This window comes from Oncorhynchus gorbuscha, unplaced genomic scaffold, assembly GCF_021184085.1.
Source record: "Oncorhynchus gorbuscha isolate QuinsamMale2020 ecotype Even-year unplaced genomic scaffold, OgorEven_v1.0 Un_scaffold_14:::fragment_8:::debris, whole genome shotgun sequence".
In the NCBI taxonomy this organism is placed as follows: Eukaryota; Metazoa; Chordata; class Actinopteri; order Salmoniformes; family Salmonidae; genus Oncorhynchus; species Oncorhynchus gorbuscha.
In genome coordinates, this window is record NW_025744673.1 from 216,667 (window position 1) to 242,926 (window position 26,260).

General features: G+C 44.1%; 1 protein-coding gene across 1 annotated transcript; it reads right to left on the minus strand.

The window, feature by feature from the left end:
- Nucleotides 1-938: 938 nt before the first annotated feature.
- On the minus strand, nucleotides 939-25,320 carry LOC124016990 (disks large-associated protein 1-like; the record flags this gene model as incomplete). Its single annotated transcript, XM_046332321.1, has 8 exons — nucleotides 939-5,748; nucleotides 6,008-6,011; nucleotides 7,157-7,299; nucleotides 7,881-7,972; nucleotides 12,258-12,679; nucleotides 24,210-24,292; nucleotides 24,801-24,956; nucleotides 25,112-25,320. Coding segments are annotated over 8 exons (1,328 nt in total), but the record flags the coding sequence as incomplete, so codon positions are not given.
- Between the last annotated feature and the right edge of the window lie 940 nt (nucleotides 25,321-26,260).

Genomic DNA, 26,260 nt, shown 5'->3' on the forward strand with positions numbered 1-26,260 from the left:
TTCATTCTTTCCTTTACACGGATCAGTCGTCCTGGTCCCTTTGCAGAAAAACAGCCCCAAACCATGATGTTTCCACCCCCATGCTTCACAGTAGGTATGGTGTTCTTTGGATGCAACTCAGCATTCTTTGTCCTCCAAACACGACGAGTTGAGTTTTTACCAAAAAGTTATATTTTGGTTTCATCTGACCATATGACATTCTCCCAATCTTCTTCTGGATCATCCAAATGCTCTTTAGCAAACTTAAGACGGGCCTGGACATGTACTGGCTTAAGCAGGGGGACACATCTGGCACTGCAGGATTTGAGTCCCTGGCGGCGTAGTGTGTTACTGATGGTAGGCCTTGTTACTTTGGTCCCAACTCTCTGCAGGTCATTCACTAGGTCCCCCGTGTGGTTCTGCGATTTTTGCTCACCGCTCTTGTGATCATTTTGACCCCACGGGGTGAGATCTTGCGTGGAGCCCCAGATCGAGGGAGATTATAAGTGGTCTTGTATGTCTTCCATTTCCTAATAATTGATCCCACAGTTGATTTCTTCAAACCAAGCTGCTTACCTATTGCAGATTCAGTCTTCCCAGCCTGGTGCAGGTCTACAATTTTGTTTCTGGTGTTCTTTTGATGACTATTTGGTCTTGGCCATAGTGGAGTTTGGAGTGTGAGTGTTTGAGGTTGTGGACAGGTGTCTTTCATACTGATAACAAGTTCAAACAGGTGCCATTAATACAGGTAACGAGTGGAGGACAGAGGAGCCTCTTAAAGAAGAAGTTACAAGTCTCTGAGAGCCAGAAATCTTGCTTGTTTGTAGGTGACCAAATACTTATTTTCCACCATAATTTGCAAATAAATTCATTAAAAATCCTACAATGTGATTTTCTGGATTTTTTTTTCTCATTTTGTCTGTCATAGTTGAAGTGAACCTATGATGAACATTACAGGCCTCTCATCTTTTTAAGTGGAAGAACTTGCACAATTGGTGGCTGACTAAATACTTTTTTGCCCCACTGTATAAACGTATTGTAACCTTTTGAATATTGTCTAATTAATTGAGAAATCATACCGAACAGTTAATTCACCACGATTTCCATCACAAACATATGAGACTTTTCAGTCATGAACATGTTTCTCTTATACATTCACCAGTTTATTAGGTACACCACCCCGTTCACGAAAATAGACCGCTCCTACAGACAGGGAGAAACGTGGCCGTGGCTTGTTAAATAATCCAGGCAGACAGCCATTGAGGCATTCCGTTACAGTTGGATTGAACGTTAGAATGGGCAAATCGAGTGACCTCAGCAATTTTGAGTGTGGTGTGATCGTCGGCGCCGACGATCACACCACACTCAAAATTGCCACTCTCCTGGGCTTTTCACGCATGACAGTGTATATGGTTCACTGAGAATGGTGCAACACACCGAAAACCTCCAGTCGGTGGCAGTCCTGTGGGCGAACAGGTGGTTGATGAGAGAGATGGAGGGAGAATGCCAAGAATCGAGCAGGCTTAAAGGCGTGCCACAAACAGACAAATAACGACACAATACAACAGTGGTGTGGACAACTCGTCAATCCTTGTCACGGATGGGCTATTGCAGCAGAGTTATTTCACCGGGTTCCACTCCTATCAGCTAAAAACAAGAAGAGGTGGCTCTAGTGAGCACGTGATCACCAACACTGGACAATTGAGGAGTGGAAAAACTTTGCCTGGAACAATACAGGGAGTTCAGTTTACTTGAGTGGCCTGCGCAGTCCCCAGACCTCAACCCAATAAAGCATCTTTGGGAAGAGATGGAATGGACTGTTCGCGGCATGAATATATCGCCGTGATGCCATCGCATCAGCAGGGACCAACATCCCTGTGGAACGTTTCCGATGCCCTGAAGAATGTAGGCTGGTCTGGAGGCAAAGGGGGGTTCCGACCCACTAGTAGATGGGTGTACCTAATAAACTGTTCCGGTGAGTGTATATGGCTAGCAGGGATTTTCCCTCATGTCAAAGCAGTTTCAATAGAGTTTACAAACACCCACAAACAGTCTATGAAATCAAATGTGTTCAAGATTGTCTCACTCATACAAGTAAGTGATAAAAAAAATACTTCATATAAAGAAATTGCAAAGTGATTGGGTTTGCAGAGATTTTGTAATGGTGTATTTTGACAAGAGTAGTTGATCTAAACCATTAAACCACAGAACTCTTGTAATGTTCAAGGGATTGTTTCCCAAAAGGCACCCTATTCCCTATTAAGTGCACTACTTTTGACCAGAGCCTTATGGGCCGTGGTCAAAAGTAGTGCACTTAATGTACTATATTGGGAATAGGGTGCCATTTGGGACGTATCCCTGTTGACTGGGATTATTTACAGTATGAGACAAAGCCTTTTCATGGGTTAATCCCACGCAATCCCACGCACGCACGCACACACACACACACACACACACACACACACACACACACACACACACACACACACACACACACACACACACACACACACACACACACACACACACACACACACACACACACACACACACACACACACACACACACACACACACACACACACACACAGAGACAATCACACGTGCTTTATTCTTCTTCCCCTGAGGCTGATTTGTGCTTGACTATCACAATATAAATTAAGGCTGACTACTGACACAGAATAAAAGGTGTCTTTTATCCCAAAGAGAAAACCATATAAGGAGAATCAGAAACACAGCATAAGGGCCTTGTCAGTGCATAATAATAATGATAACAAACGTGAATCCTTTTTTTTCTGGGGATTAATAAATACACAGTGGACATAAAACACCATTAAACACTTTGTATTATTTTTATATTACTTTCAAGTGATTGCGTGTCAGTTTGGATGCGGAGAAAATAATTCCCACTGTCGTTTGATAGAATAACAAAATATCTTGTCATGTAGAACATTGGTAACAATTTACATTTAAAGATACCCGTAAAGTAAAGGAACATCGGCAGTAGGCGACTCTTTTTTAAACTTAAGGACAAATTGTATTATCAGCACAATATGATAACCAGAATGAAATAAGTTCAAAACGAAAAGAATGACATGAAGACATTTCAATTAGCTCATGTCGGCATGCGTATTATGTAGTCAGTTGTATGTTCTTCATACGTGCAGGCATATATCGTTCCGTTGAAAATGATAGGCAGGGCTTGTTTAGGTACGGACTAACAGTATGTCGATTCTGCTACGTTAATCAGAGGCTCCGTCCCAAATGGTACCCCATTCCCTACATAGTGCACTACTTTTGACCAGAGCTCTGTGGGCCAAGGGTCAAAAGTATTGCATTATATGGGGAATGGGGTACCATTTAGGACACATCCACAGTGAAAAGAAAGGCCCGTTTGGACCTTGAAAAATAGGAAGCACTTCAGAAACAAGCAGGTAAACCCCATATACTCACATACACATTAGATACACACATACACCTGCACTCAAAGACACAGGCACGCACACTCACACGCACGCACACACTCGCACACTAAACGGGGCAGCAGGTAGCCTAGCGGTTAATAACGCTTGGCCAGTAACCGAATGGTTGCTGGTTTGAATCCCCAAGCTGACTACGTGGAAAATCTGTTTATCTGCCCTTGAGCAAGGCACCTAACCCTACTGTAAGTCGCTCTGGATAAGAGAGTCTGCTAAACTGTCAATCACCATTTTTATTCTGGCAGACCCTGATTTCATTGCACTGACCTCTCTCTGAGAGCTTGCCATGAGCCCACCTAACTCCATACCTGACTGCCAGGCAGGATTAGCGTTGTCAACCCTAGAATCCTACCACATCTGAGGGTAGACAGACGGACGTGACCCTGTGACCTATAACCCCTAAAGTTCAGACATAGGAGAGTACAGCAGAATCATGCCACTGCTCCTGTAACTGGAAAGACTGCATTTGGAGCAAAGGACGAATAGTGTCATTGTCCGACACAGAGTTGATTTATTTATTTGATTTTTTTTCCTCTACAAAGACCCTTTATTGATTATTGGTAAATACTATGAATCCCAAGCTACAACTCTCATCCAAATCCCATTTCATAAAAGGTTTGGATTTTACAAATGAAAGTCATTTTTGCACATTGATATTATTGTCTACGTTGAACACCTTCGGACTGTGTTGATTCAGCTACTGCGCAAAGTCTCTCAGAGTACTCTGAAAGTACAGTAACAAAATAGTGTGTGATAAATGTACGTTGCTCTAATAGAACATCTAGGTGTTCATAGGTGTTGGACTAAAAGTCATTGTATCAAACCATTAGTGTATACCCTTTTTCTTTGCATTTCATTGTTTTTCAAATATGGTGACTCACTAAAATGCTTGTGTGTGTGATTTCATTGCCAAGTCATGTAGAGCTGCTGTTCCCTGGATTTCAATAATAAGGGGTGAATCCTAAGTTATACTTAAGTTTACTTAGTCTTCCATTGACATCAATGCATGACTAAATGAAAATATTACTTAAATCGAAGTTAGGGTTGAATCCTAATTGAAACATTTAAAACAGTTGTCTCGTATGCCTCCAGAAGGTTTTAGACATGTCTCAGGTGTTCTCCCTAACAATTCAAAAAGGTTTAGGTAAGTTACCTCAAATGAGTGTACGTCCATGCGTATGTGTGTGTGTGTGTGCGTGTGCGTGTGTGTTGTGAACCCCGTGACAGTAGTATCCCACAGGGGGAAAGAGACTGAGTTTCCCTATTGTCTGCTGTTATTGTGCTGTGAGTCACAGTAGCAGCCTCACCCAGGGTCACCAGAGTAGAGAGGCTGGCTGTGTCTCAAATAACTCCCTAGGTAGTTATTGTTTTTGTGCACTAGGTAGTGCACAAAAACAGTGCTCTATTTAAGAAGTAGGGTGTCATGTGGGACACAGTTGCTGTCTCAGGCTTTCTGACACCCAACAGGATTAGCTAGTGTGCCCTGACAGCACTCCGTCTAGACCCACTAGTACACTACCCCTCCCTCCGTAACTTTCCTTCAGTTCCAATGAATCAGAAACATTATACATTATGCCTCAATGCTGTGGTACTGGTATACCTGTTGTTTGGGTGACAACAGGTCACTTGGTTGGTGGAATATCTGTAAGAAGAGTTGACATCACAAGAAGAAACATCGCTGGGAGTGAGGAGTGGGGGGAGCTACGTCAAAGCTGAAAGTTCAACGGAGAGGATCAAATGGAGAGGATAAAAATTAATAAATATACAGTATTCTCACTCAACTATAGAGCTGTGACCGTCCCCCCTCTTTTGTTGAAGTAAATAAAGATGTGATCATATTACAAGCACCCTACCCTCACCATTCAGTGCTGTGTGTGCCTGTGTGGGTGTTTGTGTGCACCATTGTAGGTGTGTGTGTGTGTGTGTGTGTGTGTGTGTGTGTGTGTGTGTGTGTGTGTGTGTGTGTGTGTGTGTGTGTGTGTGTGTGTGTGTGTGTGTGTGTGTGTGTGTGTGTGTGTGTGTGTGTGTGTGTGTGTGTGTGGGAGGGTCTCTGTCTCTATCTGTGTGTGTCTCATAGTCTGGTCTGGGCCTCGGGGATGTAGATCTCAATACTGTCTGCTGTGCTCTCGGTGACAGAGCTCTGTCGGACCGCGAGGGCCCGCTTGGCGGCCAGCAGACGTTTGCGAGCCTCCAGCCGCTGTCTAACGGAGCTCTCCAGAGAACGGTCCCTGGCCAGGGGAGGGTGGCCCCTGTGGGGCTTCTTTGGCACTGGAGGGGCGAACTGTCTCTCCTGGATGGACGGTGGAGGACAAACAACTACAGTTAGAGGCCATCTTCTGTGCCTCTTGCAGTAGGGGCACAACGGCAGCCATTTTGTGTGGAGGTTAAAGAATGCATGACTGACATGACATTAGCAGTTTGTTGTAGCTTGCATGGTGTGAGAGCATGCAACAGGGTTCACGAGAGTGAGGTTACGGTTGGTGCCCACATGAAAAAATACTATAGCATACTATAAATACCATTGTATTTGCTGTAGTGTTTTTGCTGACTTTACTGTAGTATACTGTACTACAGCAGGAAAATAAAAGAGTAATTCATGTAGCGTTTTTGCAGACTGTAGTATACTGTAGTATTTACTGTAGTGTTTTTACTGTAGTATTTAGTATAGTTTTCTTTAATATAGAAGTGGAGACTTTCTCCTTCAGGAAATCTCCTTGAGAATTACAAAAAGAGCAAATTCCCATAACCTCTAGGTAGGTAGGACTGGGATCTGAATGGATAATTCAGAACCTCTGCTCTTTTCTATAACTTGTAGGGAATACAATATTTGGTATTTTCTTGGTATGTATGTTTCTCACTTGTGAGTGGCATAAATTGCAATATTAGGGGAGGCGAATGGGCAGTGTATATGTAAATTAAATACCGTAGTATTTACTATATATTAAAAAGTTTACAGTTTTTGAGGAATGTAGAGTTTTTGCGTATATTACGGAAGTATTTACTACAGTGTTTTTTTTTTGTGTGGATAATACTGTAGTATTTACTCTAGTATTCTACAGTATACTACAACATTCTATAGTAAGTACAAGGAATACAGTGTGTAATATAGTATTCTACAGTATACTACAGTTTACTACAGATTTCTACAGTAAGTACTGTGGTATTCTATAGTAAACTGTTGTATTTTTTCATGTGGGCGGTGATGGCTGTGGCCATTTTGTGAGAGTACGCAGGCAGAAGGTAGGCGTGGGGTGTGCGTGGGGTAAGAGTGGCCAGCAAGGTCAGCGAGGCCCGACGGTGCATGGCAGGAAGAGTGACTTCTCAACAATCCAGCTCACTGTCAACAACAAAACAAAAAATAATAATAATAAAAAAACACAGCAGACATGCAGTCACGTCAGGCAGGTTATCACACAACATTACAACAATCCTTTTAACATGCATTACAACACCTTATGCTGAAATTGAACTAAAATGAACGAACGTTAATCATATTCAGCAACAATGAAAGTAGAAGCATCCAGGACAAAAACACCATTCCATTGTATTGGATTACGTCCAGACTTAAAGGGATAGGTCACCCAATTACAACATTGCATACATTATAAACAATATGGCATTTTGTAATTTGGGGGAACTATCCCTTTAAGGTGGATCTGGCCTATAGGGTCTACTACATTGAGTGGTACCTTTATCACGGGGGGTCCAGGGGTCTCCAGTTGTTGGCTTTGAGTTGGTGCAGCTCATCAAACTTTAGGCTGATGTTCTCGATGGACAGCTGCAGCATGTCCCAGAAACCAGCCAGATCCTGGGAGATGGGCCTGGGGTTGGCATTGGGGTTCTGACAGACACACACACACGCACGCACACCCACACAGACACAAACACACACACGCGCATGTACGCACCACACACACACACACACACACACACGCACACACATGCAAGCATGCGTGCGCACCCACACGGACACACACACACGCATGTACGCACCCCCCACACCCCACACACACACACACACACACACACACACACACACACACACACACACACACACACACACACACACACACACACACACACACACACACACACACACACACACACACACACACACACACACACACACACACACACTCAGTCAGGACAGGGTTGTAACCACTCTCATTTCCCCATCCGTATGTCATCAGCATACTGGTCTGGGACTATTTCACCTTGTATCTCCACACTTCAAGGTCAGTATGCTTTGAGTGGTGCTCGACTAGAATCCTATTTAGAATTTGCAACCATAGCGGTGTTTTGTTTGACACTGAGGGTCAATTATAAGCTTGTGTAGATCATCTCATTATGTGACTGGTGGCAATGAAGGGCCTGCTGACGCAGTAGAGTGATTTAAGATTGGTGTGTATCTGTATTACATACCAGGTTCTCCTCACACAGCTCCCGAAACTGCTGGAACTTCTGAGACATGAGCAGCTGGGCGCTGCCTACTGCACTGCGGATCTTCCCCAGGACTGCGGAAAGTCACACACACACACACACACACACACACACACACACACACACACACACACACACACACACACACACACACACACACACACACACACACACACACACACACACACACACACACACACACACACACACACACACACACACACACACACGTCACACACACGTCACACACGTCACACAGACAGTCAGACATCAATCTTAAGTTAAATAACCTTGGAGTCACACAGACTTTGCCTTTGATGAGTGCAAGGCTATAAATATGTGGAGAGTGGGAACTGGGAACCTAAGCTGTGAGTTTAGATGAAAGGGTGAGTATTTATCCTACACATCAAATAAACAACGCCCCCACCATGCTTTGAGAGTGGGGGACTTCTGAACCATCCTACCGTCTCAATACACAACCTCGACTTACATGTCAGAGGGAGGAAATTCACTGCAGAATCCCTACACAAGGGCTGATCAGCAGACGTGCCAAAGTTCACCACCCTCACATTTCTCCCCATCAGAAATAATGCATTAGCCTTTCCTGCAGTCAAATGACCAAAGCGCCCTCTAATGGCCTCGTGGGTGGAATGTTATTATTATTTCTCATAATTTCGTAATTAATCAACATCTTTCATTATTTTCTGTACTTTTTTGTTATATTTCAGTCTTCTGTGGTGCACACTGAACAAAAATATAAACGCAACATGCAACAATTTCAAAGATTTTGCTGAGTTACAGATATAAGGAAATCAGTCAATTTAAATACATTTGTTACGTCCTAATCTATGGATTCCACATGACTGGGAATACAGATATCCATCTGTTGGTCACAGATATCTTACAAAAAAAGGTAGTGGTGTAACGGATGTGAAACAGCTAGCTTAGTTAGCGGTGATGCGCGCTAAATAAGACCTTGCTCTGAGACCTTGAAGTAGTTGTTCCCCTTGCTCTGCAATGGCCGTGGCTTTTGTGGAGTGATGGGTAACGATACTTCGTGGGTGACGTTTTTTTTTTTAACCCCTTTTTCTCCCCAATTTCATTGTATCCAATTGTTGTAGTAGCTACTATCTTGTCTCATTGCTACAACTCCCGTACGGGCTCGGGAGAGACGAAGGTTGAACGTCATGCATCCTCCGATACACAACCCAACCTAGCCGCACTGCTTCTTAACCCAGCGCGCATCCAACCCGGAAGCCAGCCGCACCAATGTGTCAGAGGAAACGCCGTGCACCTGGCAACCTTGGTTAGCGTGCACTGCGCCCGGCCCGCCACAGGAGTCACTGGTGCACGATGAGACAAGGACATACCTACTGACCAAGCCCTCCCTAACCCGGACGACGCTAGGCCAATTGTGCGTAGCCCCATGGACCTCCCGGTCACGGCCAGTTGTGACAGAGCCTGGGCGTGAACCCAGAGTCTCTGATGGCACAGCTGGCGCTGCAGTACAGCGCCCTTAACCACTGCGCCCGTGAGGCCTGACTTGTTGATGTGTGCAGAGGGTCCCAGGTTCGCGCCTGTGTATGGGGGAGGGGACGGTCTAAAGTTATACTGTTACAGGGGCATGGATCAGAAAAATCTGAAAAAAGTCAGTATCTGGTGTGACCACTATACGCTTCTAGGCGGCATGACACCATCTCCTTCACATAGAGTTGATCAGGCTGTTGATGTTAGCCTGTGGAATGTTGTCCCACTCCTCTTCAATGGATGTGCAAAGTTGCTGGATATTGGTGGGAAGTGGAAAACATTGTCTTACACGTTGATCCAGAGCATCCCAAACATGCTCAGTGGGTGACATGTCTGGTGAGTATGCAGGCCAGAACTGGGACATTTTCAGTTTCCAGGAATTGTGTACAGATTCTTGCAAAACGGGGCTGTGCATTATCATGCTGAAACATGAGTTGATGGCGGAAGATGAATGGCACGACAATGGGCCTCAGGATCTCGTCACTGTATCTCTGTGCATTCAAATTGCCATTGATAAAATGCAATTGTGTTTGTTATGCTTAGCTTATGCCTGTCCATACCCTAACCCCACCGCCACCATGGGGCACTCTGTTCACAACGTTGACGAAATACACGCTATCTGCTATCTGCCCGGTAAAGTTGAAACCCGGGATTCATCTGTGATGATCACAATTCTCCAGTTTGCCAATGGCCATCGAAGGTGAACATTTGCCCACTGAAGTCGGTTACGTCAAGGTCAAGACCCTGGTGAGGACGATAAATACAGATGAGCTTTCCTTAGATGGTTTCTGGCAGTTTGTGCAGAAATTCTTCGGTTGTGCAAACCCACAGTTTCATCAGCTGTCTGGTGGCTGGTCTCAGACAATCCCGCAGGTGAAGAAGCTGGATGTGGCTTGTAGAATTGTATTGCAGAGGCAGTTGCAGTGCGATCTGTGTGGTTTATTGCCCCAGCACAAGGTGCGATTGTGTAATTATCATGCTGTTTAATCAGCTCTTGACATGACACACCTGTCAGGTGGATGGATTATATTGTCAAAGGAGAAATGCTCACTCGAAATTTGTGCACAAAATTTTTGAAAACTGCCTCATTTCTGGGATCTTTTATTTCAACTCATAAACGCAACATGGTATCAACACCTTACATGTTGCGTTTACATTTTTGTTCAGTATATACATATACTATTGGGATGCAAACTCAAAATGTAATGCATTTCAACTCTATATCTGAAATGGTTCAAAGTGTCTCATTTTTAAAAAAAGTCCATAACTATGTGTGTAGTCTGTACTTGCTTTTGTTTCAAAGTAGATTTGTTTAAGACTACCAAGAAACACTGTGTGTGACCCTGATTTAGCCCAATGCAGTACAAGTCGAAATGAAGACAACATTTATGTCACTAGGGACAAATCTAAGGAGTAGTATTCTAGTTGTACAAAGGCTACATACAACATTGGGCTATTCTGAGAATGCACCCCAAATGGCACCCTATTCCCCATAGAGTATTACTTTTGACCAGAACCCTACAGTACCCTATTCCCCCTGGTCAAAAGAAAGTAAACATGGTGTTATGTTTTGATGCAGACAGTGTCAGTGCAGGGCTGTCAATCTGGAGCTATGGTGCTGGCAGTAGCCTTGAACGATGTCATTAAGTGAGTTTGAGAATGAAAACCCCTATTGAGCGTGGCTGTGAAAGGCCATTTTACTGTACAGCACAGATGTGTGGCGGGACCCAGCTGGCTCCCTATTGATAACTAATGCCTGGTAAGTCGGCAGAGGAGATAGCAGGCAACAAGCAGGTAGTGTGGCCAGCTGCCATGAATACCCAGCGTGTCCCAAATGGCACCCTATTCCCTATGTAGTGCATTACGTTTGAACTGAGCCCTATCGGGCCTCGGTCAAAAGTAGTGCATTATCTTGGGAATAGGGTTCCATTTGGTACTCAGACAATTTCACTCCGTCTACTAAGTCTGTTAGGTCATTTGGAGGACACAGACATAGAGAAGGAAGGAGGGGAAAAAATGTAGGGATACAGAGAGAGGGAAAACAATGGATATAACCAGTGGTGGAAAAAATACTCAATTATCATACTTGAGTAAAAGTAAAGATACCTTAATACAAAATGACTCAAGTAAAAGTGAAAGTCACCCAGTAAAATACTGCTTGAGTAAAAGTCTAAAAGTATTTGGTTTTAAATATACTTAAGTATAAAAATTAAATGGAATTACAGAAATGTACATGAGTATCAAAAGTAAAAGCATAAACCATTTCAAATTCCTTACATTAAGCAAAGGAGAAGGCACAATTTTCTTCTTTTTTTGACGGATAGTCAGGGGCACGCTCCAACACATAGACATATTTCTAAACTAAGCATTTGTGTTTAGTGAGTCCATCAGATCAGAGGCAGAAGAGATGACCAGGGATGTTCTCTTGATAAGTGTGTGAATTGGACCATTTTCCTGTCCAAATGTAACAAGTCATTTTGGGTGTCAGGGAAATGTATGGAGTAAAAAGTACATTATTTTCATTAGAAATGTAGTGAGGTAAAAGTAAAAGTTGGAAAGAATATAAATAGTAAAGTAAAGTACAGATACCACAAAAAACAACTTAAGTAGTACTTTAAAGTATTTTTACTTAAGTACTTTACACCACTGGATATAACCTTCACACACCATGCACGAACACCACTAAAAAGCACAAATGCAGAGAAGTGTTAGTGATTCTACTGAACCCCAACCCAACTTCTGCACCAGTTTCCACATATTCAGCGGAATATACTCGAGTTGAAGTTGTTTTGTATGTACATCTGTACGTGCAGGTGTGGAGCCACCACTCACTCTCGTCCGGCAGCTCGTTCTCCATTTCTTCCTGCTCCATCTGTCTGCACCAGCCCTCCATGCGCTCCATCTCGGCCTGCAGCAGCTTGAGGAACCAGCGCCCGTCCCTGGGACACAACGACCCCCTCCCGTCCACCACCTCCATTGGGCCCTCCACTTGGTCCATCCAGGGGTCGGGTGGGGGCAGGATGGATGGGTCGACACCCACCTCGCCATACTCCTCCACAGTCAGGGCGTGGTAGTGGTTGCCCGAGCCCTGGATGGAGACGGTGGAGGTGGCGGAGTCCCGGGAGTACTGGCGGGGCATGGTGGCCGAGTGGCGCATCGCCATCTCTGGAGCGTCGACGGGATAGTAGTCAGGGTCGTCTAGGTCGGCCTGGACCGCTGTGGTCACACTGTTGGACCTGGTCATCCTGCGGTAACTGGAGAGAGAACCACAGATCTGAGGTCAGATGTTAGAAAATGTGGGGCTAGTAGAAGACATGCAGGCGTAGCATATCAACACAGATCCCAGATCAGATCAGCCAAGTGTGGGGTGTTTGGGAGGAATGTCATGGGAGCGTTTGGTCACTTGGCTGATTCAGAGGCAATGGAGTGTGGTCTCATCAGTCCCCCTGTCCTGCTGCAGGGCTGAGTCTCAGAGATAACACACATACTCACCCTCAGGGCCACACTGTACAGCTTGGGGTGAAGCTTTTGAATTGGTTCGGGAGGCTTTGTGCCCCTGTAACACTCCCATTGCCAAGTCTCTCGGAGCAACGTGCCAACACACTAGCACAAAGTCACACACTTGTACGCAAATAACATATTTTCAAAACACACACACACACACACACACACACACACACACACACACACACACACACACACACACACACACACACACACACACACACACACACACACACACACACACACACACACACACACACACACACACACACACACACACACACACACTTGGCTGGTTCTATACAGCATCCCACCACCATCAGAGTGATGAATGAGAGGCCAGAGGCATGGTGAGTGATAGAGAGAGATGTGCCAACTGAATGCACAATGAGTGGACAGTCAGCAAGCAGAGACACCAGCGGACTACAGCAGGACACACACACCCACACCCACACCCACACTCACACACACACACACACACACAGTACAGCACGGACACACCGAAATGACCTGCCCACAGGGTGACACACATACAGACCCAGAAGTCGCTGCATCCATCTGCCTCACATCTCCGGTCAGTCTCTGTTCCTTCACCCATTCATCTATTCCACCTCTGCACCATTCATCACACTCTTCCGCGAACAGAGAACAAGAGGGGGAGGGGACCCCGGAGAGATCAAAGACACTCACAGTGGAGTTGTACCAGCCCTGGATGTGTGTGTGTGTGTGTGTGTGTGTGTGTGTGTGTGTGTGTGTGTGTGTGTGTGTGTGTGTGTGTGTGTGTGTGTGTGTGTGTGTGTGTGTGTGTGTGTGTGTGTGTGTGTGTGTGTGTGTGTGTGTGTGTGTGTGTGTGTGTGTGTGTGTGTGTGTGTGTGTGTGTGTGTGTGTGTATGTGCTTGCAGCAGTTAAAGAGTAGCTGTCCTCTGAGCAGGTGTGCAGTCATAATGATCTCAGCCTGCTTTATAGCAGCTCCCTCCTAACAACTTCCTGTCTGTGTCAGGGCAGTGAGGGGTAAGGCCAAACACAACCCATATTGACTGACTGAGGAGAGGGAGGGAGCGAGAGATGTAGTGTTCACAGTCAGCCCACTGACACCCCTATCAGATCACAACAATATCACAGTCTACTTGAACAGAGCAATACTCAATCATGAGGCATCAAAGCCAAAGGAACTGAGTAATATTTAGAAACGCTATAGATGGAAGGAATGTAGTGTGGAAACCTACCAAAAAAAGGTTTAGGCAACAACAAATTCAATCCCTTTTAGACAACTTCCTGAACAAAACCTTCCACTGTAATAGTGAAGGTCTAAACTTGGCAGTAGAAAATCTAAAAGGTATATTTGACCTCTCAGCTTCCCTATCAAATCTAAAAATGTCAAACAGAAAACCGCAGAAAATTAACAACAATGTCAATGGTTTGATGAAGAATGCAAAAACCTAAGAAAGAAATTGAGAAACCTGTCCAACCAAAGACATAGAGACCCAGAAAACCTCAGCCTACGACTTCACTATGGTGAATCACTAAAACAATATATAAATACACTATGGAAAAAGAAGGAACAGCACATAAGAAATCAGCTCAATGTAATTGAAGAATCAATAGACTCTAAGCAAACATCAAATGAAGAGTTATCTATCCAAAACGGAGATGTATGGGTGTATGGGTAAACCACCTTCTCCAATATTTTTGGCTCTATATTTTTATTTATTTAACCTTTATTTAACTACGTAAGACAGTTAACTTCTTGGTAACAGGGGGGCAGTATTGAGTATCTTAGATGAATAAGGTGCCCAGAGTAAACTGCCTGCTACCCTGTCACAGATGCTAATATATGCATATTATTAGTAGTATTGGATAAAACACAATCTGAAGTTTCTAAAACAGTTTGAATGATGTTTGTGAGTATAACAGAACTCATATGGCAGGCGAAAAACCTGAGAAAATTTCAAACAGGAAGTGGGAAATCTGAGATTTGTAGTTTTTCAACTCTTTGCCATTCCAATATACAGTGTAAATGGGGTCATATTGCACTTCCTAAAGCTTCCACTAAATGTCAACAGTCTTTAGAACTTTGTTTGAGGCTTCTACTATGAAGGGGGGCTGAATGAGAGGGGATTGAGCCAGGTGTCTGGCAGAGTGCCACCGTCTCGTGACGTGCGATCACGAGAGAGTTAGCTCTCATTCCATTGCTTTTCTACAGTTATAGGAATTCTCCGGTTGGAACATTATTGAAGATTTATGATAAAAACATCCTAAAGATTGATTCTATACTTAGTTTGACAAGTTTCTACGGGCTGTAACGGAACTTTTTTAACTTTTCGTCCGACATTCGGCTGGACTTGAACGCGTGCTTTTGGATTTGTTTACCAAACACCCTAACAAAAGAAGCTATTTGGACTTAAATGATGAACTGTATCGAATAAAACAAACATTTATTGTGGAACTGGGATTCCTGGGAGTGCATTCTGATGAAGATCATCAAAGGTAAGTGAATATTTATAATGTTATTTCTGACTAATGTTGACTACACAATATGACGGATATCTTTTTGGCTGCTTTGTTGTCTGAACGCTGTACTCAGATTATTGCATGGTTTGCTTTTTCCATAAAGTTTTTTGAAATCTGACACAGCGGTTGCATTAAGGAGAAGTATATCCCTAATTCCATGTATAACAGTTTTATTTTCATCAACATTTATGATGACTATTTCTCTAAATTGACTATTTCTCTAAATTGATTTTGCTCTGCAAAATCACGTATGTTTTAGAACTACTGAACGTAACGCGCCAATGTAAATTGAGATTTTCTTTATATAAATATGCACGTTATCGAACAAAACATACATGTATTGTGTAACATGACGTCCTATGAGTGTCATCTGATGAAGATCATCAAAGGTTAGTGATAAATTTTATCTCTGTTTGTGCTTTTTGTGACTCCTCTCTTTGGCTGGAAACATGGCTGTGTTTTTCTGTGAGTTGGTGGTGACCTAACATAATCCTTTGTGGTGCTTTCGCTGTAAAGCCTTTTTGAAATCAGACACTGTGGCTGGATTAATGAGAATTGTATCTTTAAAACGGTGTAAAATACTTGTATGCTTGAGGAATTTTAATTATGAGATTTTTGCTGTTTTGAATTTGGCGCCCTGCACTTTCACTGGCTGTTGGCAAGGTGGGACGCTACCGTCCCACATATCCCAGAGAGGTTAAGAACACATTCTTATTTACAATGACGGCTTACCCCGACGCTGGGCCAATTGTGCGCCACCCTATGGGACTCCCAATCACGGCCGGATGTGATGCAGCCTGGATTCGAACCAGGTACTGCAGTGACGTCTCTTGCACTGACATGCAGTGTCTTAGACCACAAAGAATAAACTGCAAAAACGTATACATGATCAAATACACATCTTAGAATCAACTATTCAAGACTACCAGAAACCACTGGATTCTCCTATTACCTTGAATGAACTACAGGACAAATGAAAACCCTCCAACCCAAAAAGGCCTGTGGTGTTGATGGTATCCTCAATGAAATGATAAAATATACAGACAACAAATTTCAATTGGCTATATTTAAACTCGTTAACATCATTAGCTCTGGCATCATTTGGAGACAAATTTGACCCCAATAACTACCGAGAGATATGCGTCAACAGCAACCTTGGGAAAATCCTTTGCATTATCATTAACAGCAGACTTGTACATTTCCTCAATGAAAACAATGTACTGAGAAAACGTCAAATTGGCTTCTTACCAAATTATCGTACCACACCCTGCACACCCTAATTTACAAACAAACAAACAAAACAAAGGCAAAGTCTTCTCATGCATCGTTGATTTAAAAAAAAAAATCAATTTGGCATGAGGGTCTGTTATGCAAATTGATGGAAAGTGGTGTTGGGGGAAAAACATACGACATTATAAAATCCACGTACACAAACAACAAGTCTGCTTAAAATTAAAAAATTTAAAATCTGGTTAAAATTGGCAAAAACCACACACATTTTTTCCACAGGGCTGTTGGGTGAGACAGGGATGCTGCCCACCCTCTTCAATATATATATCAACGAATTGGCGAGGGCACTAGAACAGTCTGCAGCACCCGACCTCACCCTACTTGAATCTGAAGTCAAATGTCTACTGTTTGCTGATGATCTGGTGCCTCTGTCATCAACCAAGGAGGGCCTACAGCAACACCAAGATATTCTGCACAGATTCTGCCAGACCTGGGCCCTGACAGTAAATCTCAGTAAGACCAAAATAATGGTGTTCCAAAAAGGTCCAGTCGCCAGGACCACAAATACAAATTCCATCTTGACACCGTTACCCTAGAGCACACAAAAAACTATACATACCTTGGCCTAAACATCAGCTCCACAGGTAACTTCCACAGAGCTGTGAACGATCTGAGAGACAAGGCAAGAAGGGCATTCTATGCCATCAAAAGGAACATAAAATTCAACATACCAATTAGGATCTGGCTAAAAATACTTGAATCAGTCATAGATCCTATTGCCCTTTATGGCTGTGAGCTCTGGGGCTTGCTCTCCAACCAAGAATTCACAAAATGGGAAAAACACCAAATTGAGACTCTGCGTGCAGAATTCTGCTAAAATATCCTCTGTTTACAACATAGAACACCAAATAATGCATGCAGAGCGGAATTAAGCCGATACCCACTAATTATCAAATCCAGAAAAGAGCTGTTAAATTCTACAACCACCTAAAAGGAAGTGATTCCCAAACCTTCCATAACAAAGCCATCACTTGGAGAAGAGTCCCCTAAGCAAGCTGGTCCTGGGGCTCTGTTCACAAACACAAATACACCCCACAGAGCCCCAGGACAGCAGCAAAATTAGACCCAACTAAATCATGAGAAAACAAAAAGATAATTACTTGACACATTGGAAATAATTAACAAAAAAACAGAGCAAACTAGAATGCTATTTGGCCCTAAACAGAGAGTAAACTTAAGGAAAGCGTTGACTATGTACAGACTCAGTGAGCATAGCCTTGCTATTATGAAAGGCCGCGGTAGGCAGACATGGCTCACAAGAGAAGACAGGCTATATGCACACTGCCCACAAAATTAGGTGCAAACTGAGCTGCACTAACTAACCTCCTGCCCAATGTATGACCATATTAGAGACACATATTTCCCTCAGTTTACATAGATCCACAAATAATTAGAAAACAACCATCATTTTGATGAACTCCCATATCTACTGGGTGAAATACCACAGTGTGCCATCACAGCAGCAAGACTTGTGACCTGTTGCCACAAGAAAAGGGCAACAAGTGAAGAACAAACGCCATTGTAAATACATCCCATATTTATGCTTTTTTATTTTCCCTTGTGTACTTTAACCATTTGTACATTGTTACAACACTGTATATATACATAATATGACATTTGTAACATCTTTATTCTTTTGAAACTTCTGTATGTGTGATGTTTACTGTTAATTTGTATTGTTTATTTCACTTTTGTATAATATCTACCACACTTGCTTTGGCAATGTTAACACATGTTTCCCATACCAATGAAGCCCCTTGAATTGAATTGAATTGAGAGAGGGAGAGAGGGAGAGAGAGATGGGGCGGGGTGTGAAGGAGGGAAAGAGAGGGAGGGACAGAGACAGAGAGAGCAATAGCAAGAGAGAGGGAGATGGAGAAGGGGAGAAAGAGATAGGGGGGAGAAGATAAAAGACCAAAGCAAAAGAGGGTCTTCTTACAGTGCAGTCTGGTGGAGTCCTTCACGGGGCCCTTGTTACAATGCAGTCTGGTGGAGTCCTTCACGGGGCCCTTGTTACAGTGCAGTCTGGTGGAGTCCTTCACGGGGCCCTTGTTACAATGCAGTCTGGTGGAGTCCTTCACGGGGCCCTTGTTACAGTGCAGTCTGGTGGAGTCCTTCACGGGGCCCTTGTTACAATGCAGTCTGGTGCAGTCCTTCACGGGGCCCTTGTTACAGTGCAGTCTGGTGGAGTCCTTCACGGGGCCCTTGTTACAATGCAGTCTGGTGGAGTCCTTCACGGGGCCCTTGTTACAGTGCAGTCTGGTGGAGTCCTTCACGGGGCCATTGTTACAGTGCAGTCTGATGGAGTCCTTCATGGGGCCTTGTTACAGTGCAGTCTGGTGGAGTCCTTCACAGGGCCTTGTTACAGTACAGTCTGGTGGAGTCTTTCACGGGGCCTTGTTATACAGTGCAGTCTGGTGGAGTCCTTCACAGGGCCTTGTTACAGTGCAATCTGGTAGAGTCCTTCACAGGTCCTTGTAAATCACTTCTGTGATTAAGTGAGGCCTGCTCTGCTCTCCAACTGGGAGAAAAGCTGCTCCAAGACCGGATGACTTTGTCAGTCTGGATTGTGGCCACAGTAGAACTCCTTAATTATAAGATATACTAAGTCTAGATAAGCTGAATCCCAGTTTGGGTCACAAAGTTGTCCCAGTTTTATTAAACACTTTGGGAGCAGTGTGGGGATTTACTTTTTGTTCTACGTTATCCACTCAGGTCCAGAACCTGGGGAAAGTTTTTATGGATGTGCGCATACCACCTCTCTAAACATGGAAAAGCTGAAATAACACAATTTGGGAAATCTTCCTCAAAGCCTAAGTCTAGAACGATGCTAATAGCTAAAACCTATTAGTAAAAGTTATCACTATACTCTTAGAAAAACGTGGGTACCAAATGGGGTTTTTAGGACTCTCAACTGGAGGAGTGGTCTAAGGCACTACATTGCAGTGCTAGAGGCATCACTACAGACACCCTGGTTCAAGTCCAGGCTGTATCACAACCAGCTGTGATTGGGAGTATCATAGGGCAGAGCACAATTGACCCAGTGTCGTTCAGGTTTGGCTGATGTAGGCTGTCATTGTAACTATGAATTTCTTCTTAACTGAATTGCCTAGTTAACTAAAGGTTCCATTTAAAAAAAAAAATGTGCTGATTGATAGGGTTCTACCCAGAACCATTTTGTTCAGAAGAACCATTTCGGGAAGACAAGGCAAAGGGTTCTACCTTTAACATCCTATGAACTGGCTGTTTTATGAGTATTTGTAAGGCAAGAAGGGTTCTTTGGAAGGCAATAAGGGTTCTACATAGAACCATATACAGTATTTACCTCCAGGCTCTGATCAGGCCCTACACCCAAATAAGGGCACTGCGTTCATCCACCTCTGGCCTGCTCGCCTCCCTACCACTGAGGAAGTACAGTTCCCGCTCAGCTCAGTCAAAACTGTTCGCTGCTCTGGCTCCCCAATGGTGGAACAAACTCCCTCATGACGCCAGGACAGCGGAGTCAATCACCACCTTCCGGAGACACCTGAAACCCCACCTCTTTAAGGAATACCTAGGATAGGATAAAGTAATCCTTCTCACCCCCCCCCCTTAAAATATTTAGATGCACTATTGTAAAGTGGTTGTTCCACTGGATGTCATAAGGTGAATGCACCAATTTGTAAGTCGCTCTGGATAAGAGCGTCTGCTAAATGACTTAAATGTAAAATGTAAAATGTAAAATATTTACAGTTCTGTGAAAAGGTATTTGTCCCCCCTTCCTTATTTCTTTGCACATTTGTCACACTTAAATGTTTCAGATCATCAAACCAATGTTAATATTACACAAAGATAACCCAAGTAAACACAAAACACAGTTTTTAAGTGGTGATTTTATTTATTAAGGGAAAAAAGTTATCCGAACCTTCATGGCCCTATGTGAAAAAGTAATTGGCTCCTAAACCTAATAACTGGTTGTGCCACCCTCAGCAGCAACAACTGCAATCAAGCATTTGCGATAACTGGCAATGAGTCTTTCACATCGCTGTGGAAGAATTTTGGCCCACTCTTCATTGCGGAATTGTTTTAATTCAGCCACATTGGAGGTTTTTCGAGCATGAACCGCCTTTCTAAGGTCACGCCACAGACTAGGCCACTCCAAAACCTTATTATTATTATTTTTTAATCCATTCAGAGGTGGACTTGCTGGTGTATTTTTGATCATTGATCATCATCATCCAAATGCAGAACCCAAGTGAGCTTTCAGTTTGAGGTCCCCAACTAATGGCCGGACATTCTCCTTCAGGATTATTTGGTAGAGAGCAGAATTCATGGTTCCGTCAATCACACACAGCAAGCTGTCCAGGTCCTGAAGCTGCAAGGCAGCACCAGAGCATCACACTACCACCACCATAAGAAATCCAGAGGGGGCAAAGCAAATACTTTTTCACAGCACTGTATATATATATACGTATATATATATATATATATATATATAAGGCTGGTGGAACTGCTCATAATAGGGGGTTCTAGGAAGAACCATCCAAAGATTAAAGGGTTATTGGTAGGATCCTTCATAGAGAGTTCTAGGAACTGAAGAACCCAGTATGGTTCTACTTAGCACCTTTTTTTATAAGAGTGTAGGACTAGGGGTACAAGGCATCTTAATGGAGCTTACATGTCATGGCTCTATTCCAAATGGCACCCTATTCTCTTTACAGGGCACTACTTTTTGTCCCTGGTAGGGAATAGGGAGCCATTAGGGATTCAGCCTGTGTCTTTGTCCCTTTGTCCTCCTTAACATGAGCATAAAGCAGTAGGTCTGATCGTCTCTGACTGACTTTTCAAGACGGTCAATGTGGATTGAGGACCGGATGGTTTAAGACCACCATAGACCATACACACACCCACATTCCATGTTACCAGTTACTGCAAAGCCAGCTGTGGAAACAAACTCCAACCTTCACCTAACCCATATGCCGCCATCTTGGAATGAGTTCCCCATATGGAATGTACGGGCCCAGGACATACATTGGAACACCTTCGCAGAGCATCTGTCATTAAAATTAGGATTGGAATCGGTATACTTGTCGTCCAGGCGGTATGTAAAACAAATCATTCACTTTATCACAAAAGTATGAAACTTGGTACACTTGTACAGTTAAGGAACCTGAACATTGTCTACACTTACAATATTATGTTATTACAGAATTATTTTTAAGGACATTTTTCAGTTCATACAGGATATGTTAATGATGTAATCATAGAGTGAGATTATTGATAATAACTTACATTAGACAACGTAAACTTGTCTGCGCAGGCGGTTGACAGATGTCTTTAAAAGGCAGCCAGGTTGTTTGTAGTGTTCTTATCTTTTACTGCTCCCCTCCACTCCCTCTCAGTTTGACAGGTTTAAGCCCAGTTCAAACACTGAGGTAAGGTTATGACCCCACACACACACGCGCGCGCGCACACACACAGATTTATTGTGAGTGGGGCAGGGCCACAGGAGAAATGCACTCTCACCGTCTGGGAATCTAGTGTATAGGGGCAATCAGCCCAGATCCAGACCTCCCAGGACCAACCCTGCCTTGCTGGGACATGCACACACACATACACACACACGCACGCGCACACACACACGCAACACACACACGCACGCACACACACACACAAATAGAAAGATGCACTATACCACGCGCACACAGAACACACACACATAAACATGCACAAAATCAAACATGCACAAGCAAAAACACACACTCAAAAATACACCAAGGGAAGAGGCACATGTGTGACATTAAACCCCTGCGCCACTGGACTAGTGGAAGTGTCTACCGGAGTTAATATTTGCCTTGGCTGCTTGGAGGTGTGCCTCCTTTTCTATACTTGGCTAGGCAGCTGAGGAAAGCTCTTTAAGGAAAAACCATTCCAGATTCCTGCAATCCCAAATGGCACCCTATTCCCTATGTAGTGCACTACATTTGACACAGGGCCCATAGGCCTAGCCATAGGGCTCTGGTCAAAAGTAGCAATATAGGGAATAGGAGGCTATTTGGGATGAAACACAGATTCCTGTCTCTGACTCTGAAACTGCAGTCCTGGAAATGACCTTGGTAGGTTGAGCCTGGGCTCTTTGATTCCTGACCATGTTCTGTTTACATTATGAAATCAGATTACTGCATCCAGTGCAGTCTCTAAATTGTTCATCTCCCCTCAGCTCTGACTAACAGAGGGGTTACTGTGTAGAGTGAATGGGAGTTATGTTACGCAGGCAGAAACACTGACACAACTGCCTGCTGCGTGACATATTTTTACACAACTCCAGGAACCAGGAATGTTCCCATAACTTCCAGCCCATGCAAATGCTCCGTGTAAATCAGTCAGGGCAGTTGTCCAATGAAGTGGCCAATTGGCATGCTATAGGCCAGCCCTAAGTTGTCCACTTGCTTCCTCATCCGAAACAGTTCGGAAACAGTTTGTGCATATATTATGACAATCTTTTTATTTGTTTTGGTCTTCGGCAAGGGTTTTTCCGGCTGTTCGTGCACACAACATTTTCTCTCTCGGCAGGCTGAAGTCTACACCTCTTCGTCTGTGATTGGTCAACATTATGGATCCTTCAATTGAGTGTTTTGTTTTCTTCATTCAACGAGTGACTAATCATTTTCATCTTAGTTCGATGTAAAATTGTGCTACTGTACAAAAACCACAAAATTAATGACAGATTTCTTGGGATATCTTAAATGAATTCTGAATATTTTGAGGAAGTCTATACTGGCTACGGCATCTCAAGATAGACAAGCAGTACTATTGCCTTTTTCTTCTCGTTTTCCAAGCGATGTTCTTTTCGGTTCGCTTAGCATTGTTTGGCTAGTCACCAGACGAACCAAACCATGCGGAAGGCTTTAGGGGGAGCTTTAGGGAAGGTAGGGAAGCTATAGGAACTGTTACGTGTCGGGCAGGCAAAGGAGAGAGTTGGGGGGGTTGACCACGTACTGAAAAGAACAGAACATTGACAGAAATCTCCCCGCCCCCCCTTCCCTCTCCACCCAAAGTGGCCTGGCTACATCACAATGACTGGTGCAACAGATGGCTGTCAACTAACTGCCCACTCTCCCTCTCCCCCTTCCCCTTCTTCACCCCCTGCAACACATCCTCTACTCCCCCAGCTGTCACTGCATCCATGGGCCCCCTGGTTGAGGGGCTCTAATGTCAAAACTCCTCAGAGCTGGGGACAGCTGTTGTAGGGTGATGTGGGGGGGGGGGGGGGGGGGGGGGGGATCCGGTAGCCTACGGTCAATGGGCCCAACTCCAAGGCACACATTTGTATACATACTGATCTCAGGCCAGAGAGGGGAGTGTTAGAAAAAGAGGTGCCAACTGAATGCACAATGAGTGGACAGTCAGCAAGCAGAGACACCAGCGGACTACAATATGACACAAGAAAAACACTAACATGAATCGTTCACATCCTGATCTCTCTCTCTCTCTGCTCACCATCTCTCCTCTTCCACCTGGATACCCACTGACTGGAACTTGGAGTGCTCCTCTGTCGCCCTAACCTCCTCTGGTCCATCCACCTGCAACAGAAAACAGATTTGATGTTTAATTAAACGTTATTTACACAGGCAAGTCAACTAATTATCTCTCGTGGACAGACTACGCAAACATAAATGGTTGCATCTGACCAAATGGCACAAGATTCTTGGTCAACCCGCAGGGTGGCCTAGTGGTTAGAGCATTGGACTAGTAACCAGAAGGTTGTGAGTTCAAACCCCTGAGCTGACAAGGTACAAATCTGTTGTTCTGCCCCCAAACAGGCAGTTAACCCACTGTTCCCAGGCCGTCATTGAAAATAAGAATTTGTTCTTAACTGACTTGCCTGGTTAAATCAAATAAAAATATAAAAAACCCGAGATGAGTCAATTAAGAGCAGACCACAGGGATAGGTGGACAGGGAACACCAAAAGAGTCATGATCTTTCCCTGAGAAGGCTTACAGTTTATGGATGATGTTTTGTACTCTGTCATGTATCTGTGTATGATCACATTGCAACATGTGTTGTCAACACCGTCGGCGTGTCTGCACCTGTATCCCTATGGAGAGGCACTTCCGGAGCGAGTCCCTCTTGCTGTCGCTGGAGGCGGTGGTGGTGGCGGTGACGGTGATGGTGCTGTTGGTGACGTGCTGGCTGGCCGGGCCGTGGACCTGGGCGTTAGCTGCCTCAATAGCTGCAGTCAGGGCCTTCATAATAATAACATTAAAATAAAATATTATTATTATTATTTATTTTTTTACAAAAACACTGTTAACATCATAAGCACAAAATGACAAATTCCAAACAGATTGTACCTATATAATATTTTATAATATACGATAAACGTTATTCCATGATGTACCTTCATACTGTCGATGCTCTCGGTGGAGTTGGACAGGTGGGGCTGGGATGTGCTGATCCGGGTCCGGAGGCCTGACCCTTCGTCCATGTATGCGTCCTGGGCCGACTCGGTGCTGCTTTGGGCCGTGATGGAGATGACGGGTTTGGGTGGGGTGGTGCGCGGCGGCACCGGCGGAGGCGTCTTCTTGTACGTGGTAATGCATGACGACACTGCAGAGTGGGACAGGAAGTGGAAAAACGGGTTAGAAAAAAACTACACGAAATGGAGGAGAAAACGGCATTAATGTCGTTCACAGGAGGATTAGCCAGGTTTGCTGTGAGAGTTTCAATTAATCTAGGTTAGGAGCATCTTTAACAAAGCTCAGCTAACCCACTAAAAGGATTTGTCCGTTGGTCACTTCACTTGACCTACTATCTAGTCTAGCGTGGCTGAAAGCTGCTGTCCAGATCTCCTCTGTTGCTAGGCCTCCTTTACGTAATCATAACAGATCAACTGTATGGGAGTGTGGATTAGCAGTGTGTGTGTGTGTGTGTGTGTGTGTGTGTGTGTGTGTGTGTGTGTGTGTGTGTGTGTGTGTGTGTGTGTGTGTGTGTGTGTGTGTGTGTGTGTGTGTGTGTGTGTGTGTGTGTGTGTGTGTGTGTGTGTGTGTGTGTGTGTGTGTGTGTGTGTGTGTGTGTGTGTGTGTGGTTAAGAGAGAGAGTAGATGAACAAGGGTAGTGTACTGTGTAATCAGGTAGGATGTCACAGCAAACAAGCCCTAACGCAAAGATCAATGCTCAAACAAACAAGATCCACCAATTCACTCACGCTAACACACACATCAATTCTGTCTCCATCTCTCTCTCTCTCTCTCTCTCTCTCTCTCTCTCTCTCTCTCTCTCTCTCTCTCTCTCTCTCTCTCTCTCTCTCAGCCATTTCCGATTACAGCGACAGGTCGGCAGGTAAGAAAGCCCTGGTGTGCAAGGAGTCCAAACAGAGCACACCAGATTGCACCCTTGTTCCCTATAAAGTGCAATACTTTCTACCAGGCCCTGGTCCAAATCGTGCACCTGTTTCAAAAGTATCACATGGGGATTGGGTTCCACGCCATCAGACCCAAAGCAACCTTTCCGAAGCCCCAAACACAGAACATAACACAACAAAACAGAA